Source organism: the organism of the source record quoted next, unplaced genomic scaffold, assembly GCF_019419815.1.
Source record: "Pyrus x bretschneideri cultivar Hongxiangsu unplaced genomic scaffold, Pyrus_bretschneideri_v1 Contig16, whole genome shotgun sequence".
In the NCBI taxonomy this organism is placed as follows: domain Eukaryota; kingdom Viridiplantae; phylum Streptophyta; class Magnoliopsida; order Rosales; family Rosaceae; genus Pyrus; species Pyrus x bretschneideri.
In genome coordinates this window covers 6,251,720-6,267,802 of record NW_025999457.1, presented here as the reverse complement: position 1 = coordinate 6,267,802, position 16,083 = coordinate 6,251,720, and the positions used below count along the sequence as shown (strand labels likewise).

General features: G+C 38.0%; 1 protein-coding gene across 1 annotated transcript; it reads left to right on the top strand.

Annotated features, from left to right (window-relative positions):
- Positions 1-13,928: 13,928 nt before the first annotated feature.
- LOC103962073 (B-box zinc finger protein 20-like) lies at positions 13,929-15,517 on the top strand. Its single transcript, XM_009374734.3, has 2 exons — positions 13,929-14,494; positions 14,803-15,517. The coding sequence occupies exons 1-2, from the start codon at positions 14,309-14,311 to the stop codon at positions 15,289-15,291; spliced, it is 675 nt and encodes a 224-aa protein (XP_009373009.2). The 5' UTR covers positions 13,929-14,308; the 3' UTR covers positions 15,292-15,517.
- The last annotated feature ends 566 nt before the right edge of the window (positions 15,518-16,083 follow it).

The window sequence follows — 16,083 nt, the reverse complement described above, 5'->3', positions numbered from 1 at the left end:
ATTGAAAAGAAAAACTCGGATTTGAGATCTCTTCTGACATTGTATAGAATAATATGACCAGATTAATATAATAGTTTTTTTATTTACTTCATTACGATGCTCTACCAACTAAATCTATTACACATACATATCATGGCGTCCATACTTCATAATTAGAAGGTATTTGATCTAGAACCTTCTCATTTAAATTTTTTCAGCTCTTATTCTCATTTTATATAGTTGCAAGATAATTTAGATGGTCTATTTTCTAAGAAACTTTTAAACAATTTTTAATCTAATTATTATACAATTTTACAAGACGATGAAAAAGCCAAAAATAAATAAATAAAAGGAGAAGGTTCGAGATAAACTGTCGATATCATAAAATGTCGACATCACCCAACTTTGAGCTGAAAAGATTGAACACAATTAGCATTTGTATACCGTCACCGTGCTCCTCATCACTAAAATACATTGTATTGTTAAGAGCAGCTCCAGCGAGAGCAACTGCTCGAGGGACAGGCTGCGGAACAGTGCCTGATTGCCAGAGGGAGGAAGTCCAGCGTTGGCTGCCGAGCGAGCCCGAGCAGGCCCGAGCTCCAGGCCGGTGGATTCCTGCCAGCCCGAGCGCCCGAGGGCTGTCTGACGTGGGCTGACGTCATACGCTTACCGAGTGAATCAGAGGGCCACCAGACGACTGTACGACCTCCTGAACATCGTCGTCGTCGTCCTCTTCTTCGTCATCGTCGTCCTCTTCGCTCTCATCCGCGTCGTCGTCCTCGTCGGCGTCCTCCTCTTCTTCGTCTACGCTGTCGTCGGATTTGGACTCGGACTCGGACTGCGACTCGTACAACTCCAATTGCTCGGCGGTCAAAGGCTTAACTTCTTTTTCCTCCACAACTTCCTCTATAGCCTTCATCCTCTCAAAGCTCACACAAATTTGCAGAGAAAATCTCCTCTTTGTATTCTTGAGAAAACGAATTGGGATTGGATTTGGGAAAGTGAATGAGACAGAGGGAGGGAGGGACGAGAGAGGAGCTGCCGGGATTGGATTGCAAATAAAATTATTTTATAAATAAATAAAATACTAATATTTTATTACCAATTACCGGGGCTATTCAAGTGCAACGGTGAAGATACAAAAGGTGATTACTGTTTATTAATGGTAATTACTGTTCATGAGGTGGATTAAATAGTGAATAGCCAGGGGGAAGGGCTCCTACACTGGAAGTGCTCTAAGTATAAACCTTAACTGACGGCACGCCAACCCAAATAGACAATTTGCATAGAAGACTGTTTTAGGAGATCCATAAAGTTTGTACTCAAACTTAAAACACTTTGGGTGTGTTTGGTTGCCATCACTAGCTGTGACATCCCACATCATCCAGGGGTGTGATCCTTAAATGTATATTCACATCTCTACCTAGCACGAGGCCTTTTGGGAGCTCACTGGCTTCGGGTTCCGTAAGAACTCCGAAGTTAAGCGAGAAGAGGGCTTGAGCAATCCCATGATGGGAGACCCACTGGGAAGTTGCTCGTGAGTTCCCAAAAACAAAACCGTGAGGGAATGGTAAGCCCAAAGCGGACAATATCGTGCTACGGTGGTGGAGCGGGCCCGGGAAGTGATCCGCCCCGGGCCGGGATGTGACAATTTGGTATCAGAGCCTAACCCTGACCGCGTGTGTGCCGACGAGGACGTCGGGCCCCTAAGGGGGGTGGATTGTGACATCCCACATCACCCAGAGGTGTGATCCTTAAATGTATATTCACATCTCTACCTAGCACGAGGCCTTTTGGGAGCTCACTGGCTTCGGGTTCCGTAGGAACTCCGAAGTTAAGCGAGAAGGGGGCTTGAGCAATCCCATAATGGGTGACCCATTGGGAAGTTGCTCGTGAGTTCCCAAAAACAAAACCGTGAGGGAATGATAAGCCCAAAGCGGACAATATCGTGCTACGGTGGTGGAGCGGGCCCGGGAAGTGATCCGCCCCGGGCCGGGATGTGACAAATTGTTTTAGCAGGCCGAGAAGTGGTCCCGCCCGGGCCGAGATGTGACAATTTGGTATCAGAGCCTAACCCTGGCCGTGGTGTGCCGACGAGGATGTCGGGCCCATAAGGGGGGTGGATTGTGACATCCCACATCGCCCAGGGGAGTGATCCTTAAATGTATATTCCCATCCTTACCTAGCACGAGGCCTTTTGGGAGCTCACTGGCTTCGGGTTCCGTAGGAACTCCGAAGTTAAGCGAGAAGGGGGCTAGAGCAATCCCATGATGGGTGACCCACTGGGAAGTTGCTCGTGAGTTCCCAAAAACAAAACCGTGAGGGAATGGTAAGCCCAAAGCGGACAATATCGTGCTACGGTGGTGGAGCAGGCCCGAGAAGTGGTCCCGCCCGGGCCGGGATGTGACACTAGCCTTCATTGGAGTAGACTAAACTAAAACTTAGAGCAATACCGTGTTTGTTACGCGGTGGGACTAGCAGGGACTCGCCTTGACAAAGGACGTTGCTAGACGTTCTTAGCAAGTCCTATCGAAAATCATCGGATTGCTAAGACATTCGCTGCTTCACTTCATCAGTTTCTCTTCGTCCGCTTCTCTCCCTTGCTCTATCTATTTGCTTCATCTGCTTCTTTCTCCCTTGCCCTATCTATCTGCTTCTCTCTCTCCTGCCATTCATCAAGCCGGTTGAGAGCGGCGTCCCTCTCAACTGCTTCCCAAAAGCCAGAGCCGTTGAGCACGTTCGAGTCTTGGCCCAAGAGATCGACGACCGCCAAGTGAGCTCACTTTTCATTGCCCTCACTGCATTTTTCTCCTTTTTTTGTCCAAATTGAAAGAAAAAATTTGGGATTTTTCGTTGGGTTTGATTTGAATTCCCCATTGTAATTGCTATGGGAGAGATTGGGTACAATGTTTTATTTTGGGTTGAGGTGTGAAATTCCGTCCCTGGAATTTCACTATTCATTATGTATCTCGTAATTTAAATTCGTATTTCATGTTTACGTTATTTTTATTACTTAATTTTAATTCCGTAAAATTTTGGGAATTAAATCGAATAGTTATCGGGTTTGAATTTTCATAATTAATCTTTAAGATTCGTTGACCTTTCGAGGTCACAAGTAATGTTTTTGAATAGATCTCGAAACCATGAGCACATAGGCGGAAGCTGTTTGGGAGTCCGAGTTTTAACGGTATAGTTACGGACATTTGACGTTGTTACTAAATTATAGATTTTAAATTTATTTTTGAAACTCCCACCTTGTGGGAAAGGGACCAATGAGATAAGAGAGTGAGGGAACAATTAGAAATGGGAGAGAAAATGAGAACGAATCAGGAAGGAAGGAAAAAAAAAAAAAGGGACTGGATGCTGCCAGGTGGCAGCGGGAGAGAGAAGAAGATGTGGGTGCGGGAGAGAAAAGGAAGGGAAGAGTGACCAATGGGAGGAGAGAGTAAGGAGGGGAAAGGAGAGACCCAAAAATGGGTCATTTTTCACCCGCAAACCACCATTTTGACTCGGCCATATATTCTTCATCCGACTTCTGTTTTGGGTAATCTTGGTGTCCATGGAAAGCTCTTAATGAATCCTACATCCCTGTAGTGTTAGATTTCCATTTTTCCTTTCCATTTTCTAGGTCGAAGCCATAAAGTGCCGAGGGTTTTCTGGCGAGTTTTCTCATTTTACGATGATTCCGACAATGATTACCATCAATCATCAATACCAATAGAGTCCCCTCAACCCCTGGAGCAAGGCCCAAGCATTGGATGAGGCGTCGGAGTTCATTTTGGCGATGAATTGAGGAACACCCATTTCAAGGGTCTCCGGCGGGTTTGGATGAAATTGAGACACTTCCCGGCCGAATTGGACTTGGCCACAGGAATGAAAATTGCTCCCCTCACTGAGATATACTTGCCTATAAAATTTGGTAATTTTTGGAAATTGTTGAATTTGCTGGCAAGTTGGGGCGGTCGATCGCCACTGGCGGCGGCGCGAGCAGTGGCACTTTGGCCAGTGGGCCAACGATACCTTTCTAAGTTCAATTAGATGTCCTGAATTTGTATTTGATATTCGTATGACGTGGTTTGATCGTTTGAACCTAATTTCATTATGATACATTACTTGATCAAAATATGAATTGACGATCCGATCGTCAAATTGTGATGAAATTTTAGTATGTTGTTCAAGAGGCATAATGTGGATTTTAGAAGATTACGGATCCAAAATCCGATGTGCGGATCTTCTGGATCAAATTGCATAGGGATGTGGACCTGACTGTTGATCGGAAGTTGACTTTTGGTCAATAGGTATTGAATCATTTAAATTACTAGAATTAGTATTACTCGAGACTCAGTGAGGCTTTGCGGACTTTTCTTGGTGAGTGACTTTAATATATGTGATATGGTTATTACCCTGTTTTCTTATATTAGTATCCTTTTTTTATATGACTTGGTTTTATAAATGTGTTTTCTATTAAAATATGATTTTATAATTGGCCATCGATCTATATTTATTAAATGTGATTTGATTCATGGATTGGAAATATTTGTGAAAAGATGATTTGAAGTGCATATTGAAATGTTGAGAAATGCGAGGACTAGTAGGGGACCGTTACCCTAGAGTCACGAGGTTAGGTGACACCCAGTCTGCACCATGTAGCAGTGGTACATGGATGGTCTTGCTTGGTTAATCCGTGATGGGGGACCATATTATTTATGAATCGCGCTTGGTTAATCCGCGATGGATGATCACTACCTAACAATTTTGTAGGTGTGACTCTGCTTGGTTAATCCGTGATGGGGGGTCACTACCAACTTGGTTATCTTTACGCTGCTTGGTTAATCCGTGATTGGGGGTCATTAATGGTCCTGCTTGGTTAATCCGCTATGGGTGATCCTTATGGCCATACATACTTTGGGGTGATCATGCTTGGTTAATCTGCAATGGGTGATCATTGCCTAACAAATTCGTGGGAGTGACTCTGCTTAGTTAATCTGCGATGAGGGGCCACTACCTACATGGTTACATAAAGGTGGCTCTACTTGGTTAATCCGTTATGGGGGGTTACTACCTACTTGGTTATCTTTACCCTGCTTGGTTAATCCGCGATGGGGCGTCACTAGCGGTCCTGCTTGGTTAACCGCGATGGGGGACCATATTATTTATGGATCATGCTTGGTTAATCTGCGATGGGCGATACTTATGGCCATACATAGGGGTGATCATGCTTGGTTAATCCGCGATGGGTGATCACTGCCTAACAAATTCGTGGGAGTGACTTTGCTTGGCTAATCCACGATGGGGGGTCACTATCTACATGGTTACATAAGGGTGGCTCTGCTTGGTTAATCCGCTATGGGGGGCCACTTCCTGTTTGGTTACTTATGTAGGTTTCGGCCGAACTGCATCTCTCTAGCCCTAGTTTTTAATGTATATATGAACGATGGTTTTTGAGAATCTTGGTGGTTTGAATTGAAAAACCCGTTGGATGTCTGGGTGACTCCTTCAGAGTTGTTAGAGACTTGACTATGTTTTCTTATTTATGAACTTATATTTGAGGTTTATAAACTGTGATGGATGGTCTTTCTTTTTATTGATTACCACATACTTGTATTATTGTCACTCACCCGAGCTCCTTAGGTTATCCAAATTCTGTTTGGCCAGTGCACCACTCTCATGATGTAGGCACTGATTTTACATATGACAAGCCTGGGTAGATTATGAGAAACCACTTGATATTTTGGTTCCGTTGAGTGGTCCGGAACCCGATGTTGTTGGATTCCGTTGAGTGGTCCGGAATCTTTGCTCACGCTCATTCCCATAAGGTTAGTTTAGAACCCTAGATTCGAGTGAATGAGAATTACCCACAATAGACCTTGTGAAAATAAAATAGATTTACCATATTATTGGTCATAATCCAAGTAGGAAATTATATAGAGTTCCTTGGTTAAATTCGTGAAATGATATGTTATCGCATTGTTTGATTAACGTAATTAAACACTAAGATCATGTATCTTTGATTCATGAATTGATTGATTGACGGGATTGTGGAATGACCTTGGTTATGGTTGTTATTATTATGATTATTTTAGTTGATCAATGTGGCTTGAGAATAATATGTGCTTCGTTGGTTATTTGATATGTTATATGCTGTGGATGGAAGTATTGTGCTAAAAACATGGAATTTATATGATGGATGGAATGAGAATCTTAAATGGCATGTTGGTTTGTTTTGTAGCCTGAACTTGGTAATGTCATGCATGTCAAGTTCTAATAATTGATTACAGAATGCTAAGTATTCCTGTTAGAACTCACCAAAATAAATGTCTAAATTAGTGAATGACGAACTACAAATGGCTTGATCCCTAATGAGGGTACGTAGATAGTTTAACGAGGAGGTTAGATGCAGCCAGTATACGAAAAATTACTATGCAATTCGATTCTCGAGTTGTGATTTGCCACATCCCGGAGGCGGGATATGTTGAGATACGGGTATTTGGTGACGTCACGTGTCGATCCTCGACGTATGTCAGGATTGGGGTGTGACATGAGGTACTTATTCGTAATTTCCTAATTTGTTGATAGGAAGGGTATCCTGGCTTGACGGAGGTTGCTCAATACATTACAGGGCAATTGGAAATGATAAAGTTGATCTTCCATTGATTCATTACTTGGTGTATTCTGTATTTTGATTGCATGTGTTTGTTTTTGCATCGGGTTTTGTCTGTTTGGTTTATTGTGTTGTTTTTGCTTCAAATATTGATGGATTTCTGACCGATATTGTTATATGTGGGTCTTTTTACACCCGGTGTTGATTGTATGCTTGTGATAATAGGCATTTTTGTGCTGCTTTATGGATTTTCTAGTTTTTTGTTATGGTGAAACTCGAATCACATGAATGTAGCTGTTGTTATTGTTTAAATTGATGGTCTGTGATAAGTTCTTGTTGTATATATGCAGAAAATCCTTCGTGATTGTTAATTCATGGCGGTGTCGGAGATGCTAGCTGGTGGCTCTTGACTGTAATTTGGCCATTGGTGGTGTCAGTGAATTGGGAATGCCATTTATCAATTATATACATCAGAATACAACTGTTGACTTTAGTGGGTAGGTGGTTAGTCTTACTTTGCATGTTTGTGAATTCTATGACATAATTCCCTTTAGTTCTTCACGAATGCTAACCAATGACAAAAACTTGTTACTGGGATTTTGTTGTTCCTATTCTCGTGACCACTCAAGAATGATTTCTTATATGGTGGCTTATGTAAAACATGTGTTAGCTCTAGTTGGAGAATGTAAACTTAATTAGAGCTCATCACTTGTTTTACACGTGCTTAAGGGATTGAAGTCATAAGAGTTTAGGATGAACTATACTTGTAAAGCTATCAGGGAATGTATTTGGATTGATACACAACTATAAGTAGTCTCAGTTTTCATCAAGTTAACTATTCTGATATGATAACTTTGGTTTGTAGTGATAAGGATATTTGTTTATATGATTTTATTAGGATTACATAATGGGAAGTAACCTAATCAAATACCACCACTAAGGATTTATAATAGGGGTCCTGCATTCACATTAATTACGCAAAAGAACAAGCCCCATTATTTGTTAACTGCATACAGTAGTGTCGAGTGTAGAAAAGCTCCATTTTCTTAAGCTGCAATGGTTTCACAAGGTTAGTGGTTAATTGTATTTGTGTTCATGTTTGTTTCCGCAATAATAATCTTATACTTGATGCATTAGTTTAACTTTAGGTTCATAAATGCCAATGCATTGTTCTTGTGAGCGCAGAAGTTTCAGATGTCAGCAGCAAGCTTGGTTCTTTTTCTCATGAGTTTACATATTCTGGACACTTCGTAGACTGCGCTGTTGCAATTCAAGCACTCAAGATGTAGACAAGCAGTTGAAGGGCACTGAAGAATATGTGAAGGAACTCAAGTTTAAGCACTAAGTAGTTGCAATTTGTAAATGTATTAGCGGCTGACAATGATGAAAAAAATATGTAGACTTTCATGTAAAGCAAATGAATGGTATTCTGAATGAAGCATCTTCTCTCTTGAAAAAAGTTTTTTGACAAGAAAGTGGAAGTTTTCATAATTAAAAATAAAAAATATAATTTAGTTTGGGCTAATTCGGCACTGCACCAAATATTTCACAATTCTAGTACTGCTTAGTCCATGCCAAGCCAATCCAGCTTAATCCCTAAAGTTAGTCCAGTCCGAGATAGTTTGGTGCAACACCCTTTATGTCATCACGAAAGTAGTAGTGCACTCAAGGTGAGCAAAAAGTTCATCAATGTATTATTTTACTTGATTAGTACTAGATAGATCATCTATTTAAATTGTATTTTGTAAACCACATTATGTAGCGATCGATGGATGTATTTCTTAATTAAATCATTAAAAAAAGGTTGTAGACATGTAAATTTTGGTGAAATAAATACTCACCAACACATTAAAATTTCGACATGTCAAGGCTTATATGGCATATGTCATGTGTCCTATAAATCGTACACATGACATGCGACTCTCAAAACCGGACAAGTCACCAAGGATGTCACGCTTGGACATTTGGCTGAGTGTAATTAAAGAGTTATCTTTATTATTTTTTTTTAATTAGTTTTAATGTAAACCAAACAAATTAATTGATTTAAATTTAAAAGAAATGAAAATGTCAAATCGGGAAGATTGGCCAAATTAAGGATGCCAAATTAAGGACGAAAATGTGATTGATTTATTTGAATTAAATTAAAGATTATTTGATGAAATCAAAGATTCTTTGATGAAGTCAAATCACAACCAAATCCAAAAGACTTGGAGAGTTTATAAATTCGAGGATCCATCTAGACAAATAAAGCTCTTTGGAAGACACATACATTCTCACACTCAGACGCTCAAATTCCTGAACACTTTACACACCCAAAAGACTTAGAAAGTTCTTTGCATTCTTTCACACTTTACATTTGCGAAGAATTATCAAGCACCACTAAATGTGTCAGTTCCTCCATCACCACAAGCCAAATTCTTGTGGCGTTCGTAAATTTGAGATCAAGCCACTATGACCCTCAGATTAACAACCTTGCACATACACTTTGCAACCCCAGTGATCGAATCAGAGCATTCACACTTTGCAATAGCGATTGTAACCCTAAACCTTTACATTAGTATAAACGTTATTCCATACATGTGTTCTTCTATTATTTGTCGTATAAAATTCACGTTTGCAAAGAAAACTAACTATCACCCAACACACTATGTGATTTACAAAATATAATCTAAAAAGATAATTTCTCTAACATTTTCCATTTTATAGTGCAAAACCATAAAAGTGCCTAATTATGATATTAAAAAATTTGTGACAAGCAGACATTGAGTAGTGGGTAAGTGAGCACTTTTTCACATGGTCTGTCATACAAAAACAGGTACGCATTCTGTCATTCACCCACTCTCTTCAGTGGGGAAAAACTTAAAACAATTTTGTAAAACAAGGCATCTCCTTATTTATGCTCCAAAATACTATCCATGTGAGGAGGTGCAACCAAATAATAATAATTATATTCAATTATCAAAATGATAAGAATAATTATACAGAAATCTTGTCTTCATCACATGTTGATAAAAAATGAATTGTCATTCGTTGTTGGATTTGATATAAAATGTAGAATAAATGAATGCATGCACTTTTCTCAGATTTTGAATATAAATTCAACTATGAATGATTCTTTGGAGTTTGGCTACAATAATATGTCTTACTCAGTGATATAAATTTTATGCAATCTAATCGTTGTATAGATACATTAGATCTTTATGCATGATGTCACATCCCGCCTCCACCGTAATAAGATATTGTTTGCTTTAAATCACGTCCTCATGGATTTGTTCTTGGGCTTCCACCCAAAACGCATCATGCTAGGAAGATATGGGTATGTACATATAAGGCCATGGACTAACCCTCACCCCACCGATGTGGGATCTTACAATCCACCGCCCTTAGGGAGACCTACGTCCTTGTCGGTACATCCGAGCGAACGGTGAGTCTAACTTTGATACCAAACAGTCACATTCCGCCTCCGTCGTAGCAAGATATTGTTCTCTTTGGGCCACGCCCTCACAGATTTGTTCTTGGACTTCCACCAAAAACGCATCATGCTAAGAAGAGATGGGCATGTACATATAAGGCGACTAACCCTCACCCCACCAATGTGGGATCTTACACATGACCTAACTGTTAAGCTACATATTGGTACATAACAGAAAAAAATAGTTAAAATATTGGATGATGCAATCTACATACTTTTGTTTACCTTTCACACATACGTCTTAAATTTCAGCTATTGGATCAAATGAATCAAAGATTATCAAAAGATAAAAATTAACATAAAGTGTGTAAAAAGTAAAAAAAAATATATATATATATATATGAACAATACAACCTATAATTTTTTGCAATCACACAATCAAGAAAACGAGACTCGATAATTATAATAACCAAAGATACGATGGAGATGTTTGATCTCTCTCTTATCTCCTTCAACCTTTTTGACGCTTACATACAAATTGCGTATCTTTTGGTGATATAGAGGACTACGAGTCGTGCATGTCTTTCACGTTCTTTATGTTTGATTGATTCAGTCAAGATCATCATATGCAACCGTGAAAAAGTGTTGTTTTGTCATTTACTGATTTTCCCATTTCTTTATTTATTTGGGTTTTTTTTTCTTGCTTTCCCATTATGCTATAACGTGCATATGGAATTCGAATTCTCGTCGGGTTTTCTTTGTAAGTATCTCGAAGATTCGTGAATTGTGTTCATTTATCGTATATGGTGCGATAAAAAATTATTAAATATTTTTATGTAAAATTACACATAAATTGTATCTGATAAAGATCAATCGCATAATATATGATACACGATTCATGAATTCCCAGAATCCTTATAAAAAAATCCGAAGAGGAACATGTTGGGTGCATATGGTCAATGCATGATGGGCGTGGGAGTGGGGGTGGTGGGGTAGCTGCCAACCATCACCGTGCTTTGTTTTATTTAATTTTTAACGGAAACTATTACTAGCACTTTAAAAAGTTTATTTTGTATTCCTCATAAGTGTAATTTAGAAAATTTAAAGTGTTAAATGAGATTTTTAGAATGCTAATAACAATTTTTATTTTTTTAACAAACGATATTAATTACACTAAAGGGGTGGAGGAGTGCTAAGTTTCACAATGAACTGACAATAATATGGTTCAAATTTACTTTTGATGAAAATTGAACATAAACCCTATTTCCTTTTTTAATTTCACTTCTTTGAGTCTTCAATCCCTAAAGCTTTAGTTGAAACTCTAACAAAGTCACATTAGTCAATCTTGTTAGATCATCTCATTTGGGAGTTCATCCAACATGTTAAGTTCAACAATGTGTTTTAGAACCTTGTTATTAGAACGCAAGTCAAGAGAGAGGTAAACCTAATTTATCTTACCGTTCAAGCATTAATTAATTTCACCCATCAAATGAGTGAGGCAACATGTGAGGCAATTTCCTATGGGGGGGGGTGGGGTGGTGAGCATAAGTCAAAATTCTAAAACGCAACTAATTCGTATTGTATTGTTTTCTAGGCATTTTCCCAATATAATTAGGGTATTATTTAGAGATGCTCATAATACAGAAGGCAAAGGTCTCTTTTTCATTATTTGAAGTTTTGAATGAGAAAGTTTACACTTAATCACTAAGGAGTTTCTATGTGTAAAAAGGGTTGATTTTTTTTTTCTATTTTATTTAACTAGAAAAGTTATTTTTAGTCTAATTGTCATGATCATTTATCACTCTTAAATAGTAGTATGAATTTTGAGACATTTTTAACAAAAATAGCTTTCATCAACTCTTCAAGGCTTCTTCGTATGCATAATGCTTCCCATTGATTGATGACTTAGAAATCCTACTGTATGAAAAACTTGGATTTTATGTATAAATGTGTTTACTTTTTTAGAGGTTTATAGTTTTATTGGTGAGTTTATTAAGTTTTTTTTTTTTTTTTTAGTCATTTCATTACAAGGGATCGACCTCTCAACATATTCTAGTTCTAAGAGTCTCAGTCATCTTGCCACTTAGTATTATTATTTAGTGGTGTTCCTCTTTACTTGTAAGTGTGAGATTTTAGGTTCGATTCTCACCAAAAGCGAGTTTGAACCACATTATTGCTAGCTTATTGTAAGGTTTAGCCCACTCCCCCACTTCTTTGGTATAAATAATATCATTTGTTCAAAAAAAAAAAAAAAAAAGTCTCACTCATCTCATTCCCTATGCTACTAGAGGTAGGGTCCATCAATATATGTGAGTCTCATATCTATTAGAAAGATAGTACAAATAGATGGTATGAATAATAGTTTTGTTTTTTTTTTTTTTTAAATGATTTGGCACCATTTTAAAAAAAACAGCCTTCTTCTTTCTCCTTGTGTTTGCAAAACCTTCACTACGATCTGCAACCATGACTACTTCTTACAGTCAATTATCCGAGCTTATGAATAATCTCGAGACCACCCTGATCTCTTAATAGATCCTCCTCTGCTCATCTCATTCCCTATGCTGATAGAAAAATAAAACAAAAGCTAGGCTTCTATTTTGCTTAAAAGTAGACCTTAATAATTAATGTGTCGAAGAAAATACCATTTCCCATCTAGTTTGGTATGCCTTTTCGTTTTCCAATCTTTTTTCATTCCTTGACGGTTGACATAATTATTTGGAAGGTTGCAGCTGGTGTGGTGTAACTGCCGACAATGACATAATGCTGCTAATCCAAAGCTTTTATAGCCTTTCATCAATTGATTGAATGCTACTTGCCAAATTGCGCATCTATATCCTATATAATATTGCGTCTTTATGCTCTCTTTTCCCTTTTGCACTTTTTGCTGATATAAAATGAAAAATACTTGTGTTTTGCACTTAATACTTGTGTTAAGGACCTACTTGTCGAGAAAATTTCGGTATGCTAGAAACAAAGGTAGTACATCGTATGTTATTACATAAATAGAGGAAAATTTTATTTTTCAAGCAATTAATTTTTTAATATAATTATCTCATCACTTATATAAATATACGTAATGTATCAGCCTCTCCTATATTCCTACTTGTTCATAGACTTATTATCGACGTCATAATTAAAATTGTCCATATTCCTATTTTAATAAAAAGACCAAATGATGATTTCCAACCTTGATATTTTTTTTAAGAGTTGATTGTTAGACGACGATAACGAATATGAATGGCTCTTATTGTAACATATGTACTTTGAAATAAATTAAGGAAAATGCTAGAGAGTTGATCTTTCTAGATCATATTTTATAAATCATATGATGGCATGGTTGATGGTTAAGCTTCTTTCTTTAATAATTTAAAGAATGAATCTAACCATGAACTCTCACATTATGTGATTTATAAAATATGGTTTAAAGAGAGAGTCTCTATAGCATCACCCAAATGAAAAACACACACCATTTTTATTCTCCTACTCATTCAGCTTCATCATGTCTTTTGTTATCATTTAATTTATTAATTTGACGACCATGAATAAAAAATAATGCTTGAAAGGCTAAAAAATGTGTGTGAAAATTATCTCCATAAACAAATTACAAGTGAGTAAACAAAGTAGGTCCACCCATTAAATATTAAATCTAATCAAGAATACAAAATTGTAATTGACGCTCTAAATAGTGCTTATACACATAATTAATTGTTCATGCATTAAGTCCTACCTTGAATTATACAAGCGTCAAAAGTTGACAATTGTCTACGTGTGATTAACAAGTATGAAAAGCAACCCTCTAACTAATTGATAATTAATTTGTGATCTGGTCTCCCATGAGCTAATAATATTGCTCCATCCACATCACCTCTCCCTCTCTTTTCTTGTATACCATATTCTTTGGAGATAAAGGGAGGGATTAACCCCTCTCTCTCTCACTCTCTCTCTCTCTCTCTCTCTCTCTCTCTCTCTCTACTATATTAGAAGAAAGGCTGGGATCAATATTTGTCAAGCCTCCCCTTCCCTCCCATCTTCAAAGACAATACAGTGGAGAGAAAGAGACATCATCCATCCAATATGAACCCATCCGCCCGCAGTTTTTGTGGAACAAGTTGTTCTTAGCTGTTATCTGACTTTCTCTGGTCCCTCCCTCATCGGCCAAATGCCCAAAACCCCATACTTGTTCTTTGTCTCCATTCATTATCTCCCATAACATTTCCTTCCCAACCTCATCACCAACTCAGTTAAAACAACTGCTACTTGAACACGCAGCTATATCCTGCAGCTGCACTTCCAGAGAAAATTATTTTAAAGAGATCATGAAGATCCGGTGCGACGTTTGTGACAAAGAAGAGGCAACTGTCTTCTGCTCTGCCGATGAAGCCGCTCTTTGTGACGTCTGCGATCGCCAAATTCACCACGCAAACAAGCTTGCCAGCAAACACAAGCGCTTCTCTCTTCTCCACCCAACTTTCAAAGACTCCCCTCTTTGTGATATCTGTCAGGTTAGTACTAGATGCATTCTTTCTCTATGATATTATTGATGATAAAATTACAGGAAAGTGATTTTCGTCCCTCCCATTTCCCTCCATGCACTCCTTATCTTTTAGCCTTTGAATTGAATATTCCAAAGATAATAAAGGAACTGTACAAGGAGGAGCGCAGTTGGAGAAAACGAGTCTGAAAATCACTGTATAATTCCAAATTATATTTCGGCGACAAGAAAGTGTTGTAGCTAGTTAATAATTTTTGGTGAAGAAGATACCAGTTCTTAGCTCCTTGAGTCCTAAATTTTTTGTGTTGGGTTTTGTAGGAAAGGCGAGCATTTCTCTTTTGTCAAGAAGATAGAGCAATTCTCTGCAGGGAATGTGACCTTTCGATTCACAAATCGAACGAACACACACAGAAACACAGCAGGTTTCTGCTCCCCGGTGTTAAGCTTTCTGCGGCTTCTTCTTTGTATCCATCTTCATCAGCCTGCTCCAACTTCTCCGAAGTTATGACCGCAAAAACTAATGATGCAAGAGCCTCAAAGTCATCCACAATAAGACAGAGAACAGTTTCGTCGAACGAAATCTTGAGTTCTTCTTCTCCTTCGTTAATGGAACAAACAATGTCATCTTCGTCATACAAGAAGATAGAAGAGAATTATTGTGTCAGTGACAATGGTTCGGGTTCGACAAGCAGCATATCGGAGTACTTGATGGAGACGCTGCCTGGGTGGCATGTGGAAGACCTTCTTGATTTTTCATATGATCATTCCAATGCTTTCTGTGAGGTTGGAAGTGCATATTACCTCTAGAGGGGTTTTTTTTTCTTCCTCTTTTTTTTTTCGTTTTTGTTTTTTGTTTGAAAAAAGCAATAGAAGGCCATTTTGTTGGTGATGTGTATACTTGGCAATTATCAAGGCCAATGTTGCTTATGTTACTTGTGGGATTTGCTGCCCTTAGTGAAGCAAGATCTTCCGAACAACATAAGGCTTTTTTTCCTCATCAAATGATTTGGCCATCTGGGCACTTGAAGCTTCACTTGTGTTATTGGGAACTTTTTTTTCAATGGTTTTACTTTGTTAAGGACCTAAGTTATTGAGGGCGAGGTCTTCCTCTTCCCTACTAATCTAAGGGCTTAGTAGCATGTTTAATTTGACCTCTACATGAGGTGATAATGAATTTTTCATCCACTTGACTTATTCTCTTCATGCAACCATTTGACCTCTAATTTTCAGTTTTAACATCATGTTTAGTATGTTTAGTTACAAACTCATGCAACCATACAGTATTTCAAATGGATTCACTTAGAGGCTGTTTGATAACAATTTTGTTTTCAGTTTTCGTTTTTTTTTTTTAAACTGAAAATTTGTTCGGTAACTACTTTCAGTTTTCAATTTTCACTAAAAACTAAAAATTGAAAACTGAAAATGCTAAAAATGCTAAACTGAAAATGATGACATGGTTATCAAATGGCATCTTAATTGTTCATAATCTGCATACCATTTCTTTGGGTTAAAAACCTTTGGGGTCATTGTGTTTATACCTAAAATCAATTTTTGTCACAATGTTTTCAATTTAGCTAATTTAGTCACTGTATTTTACAA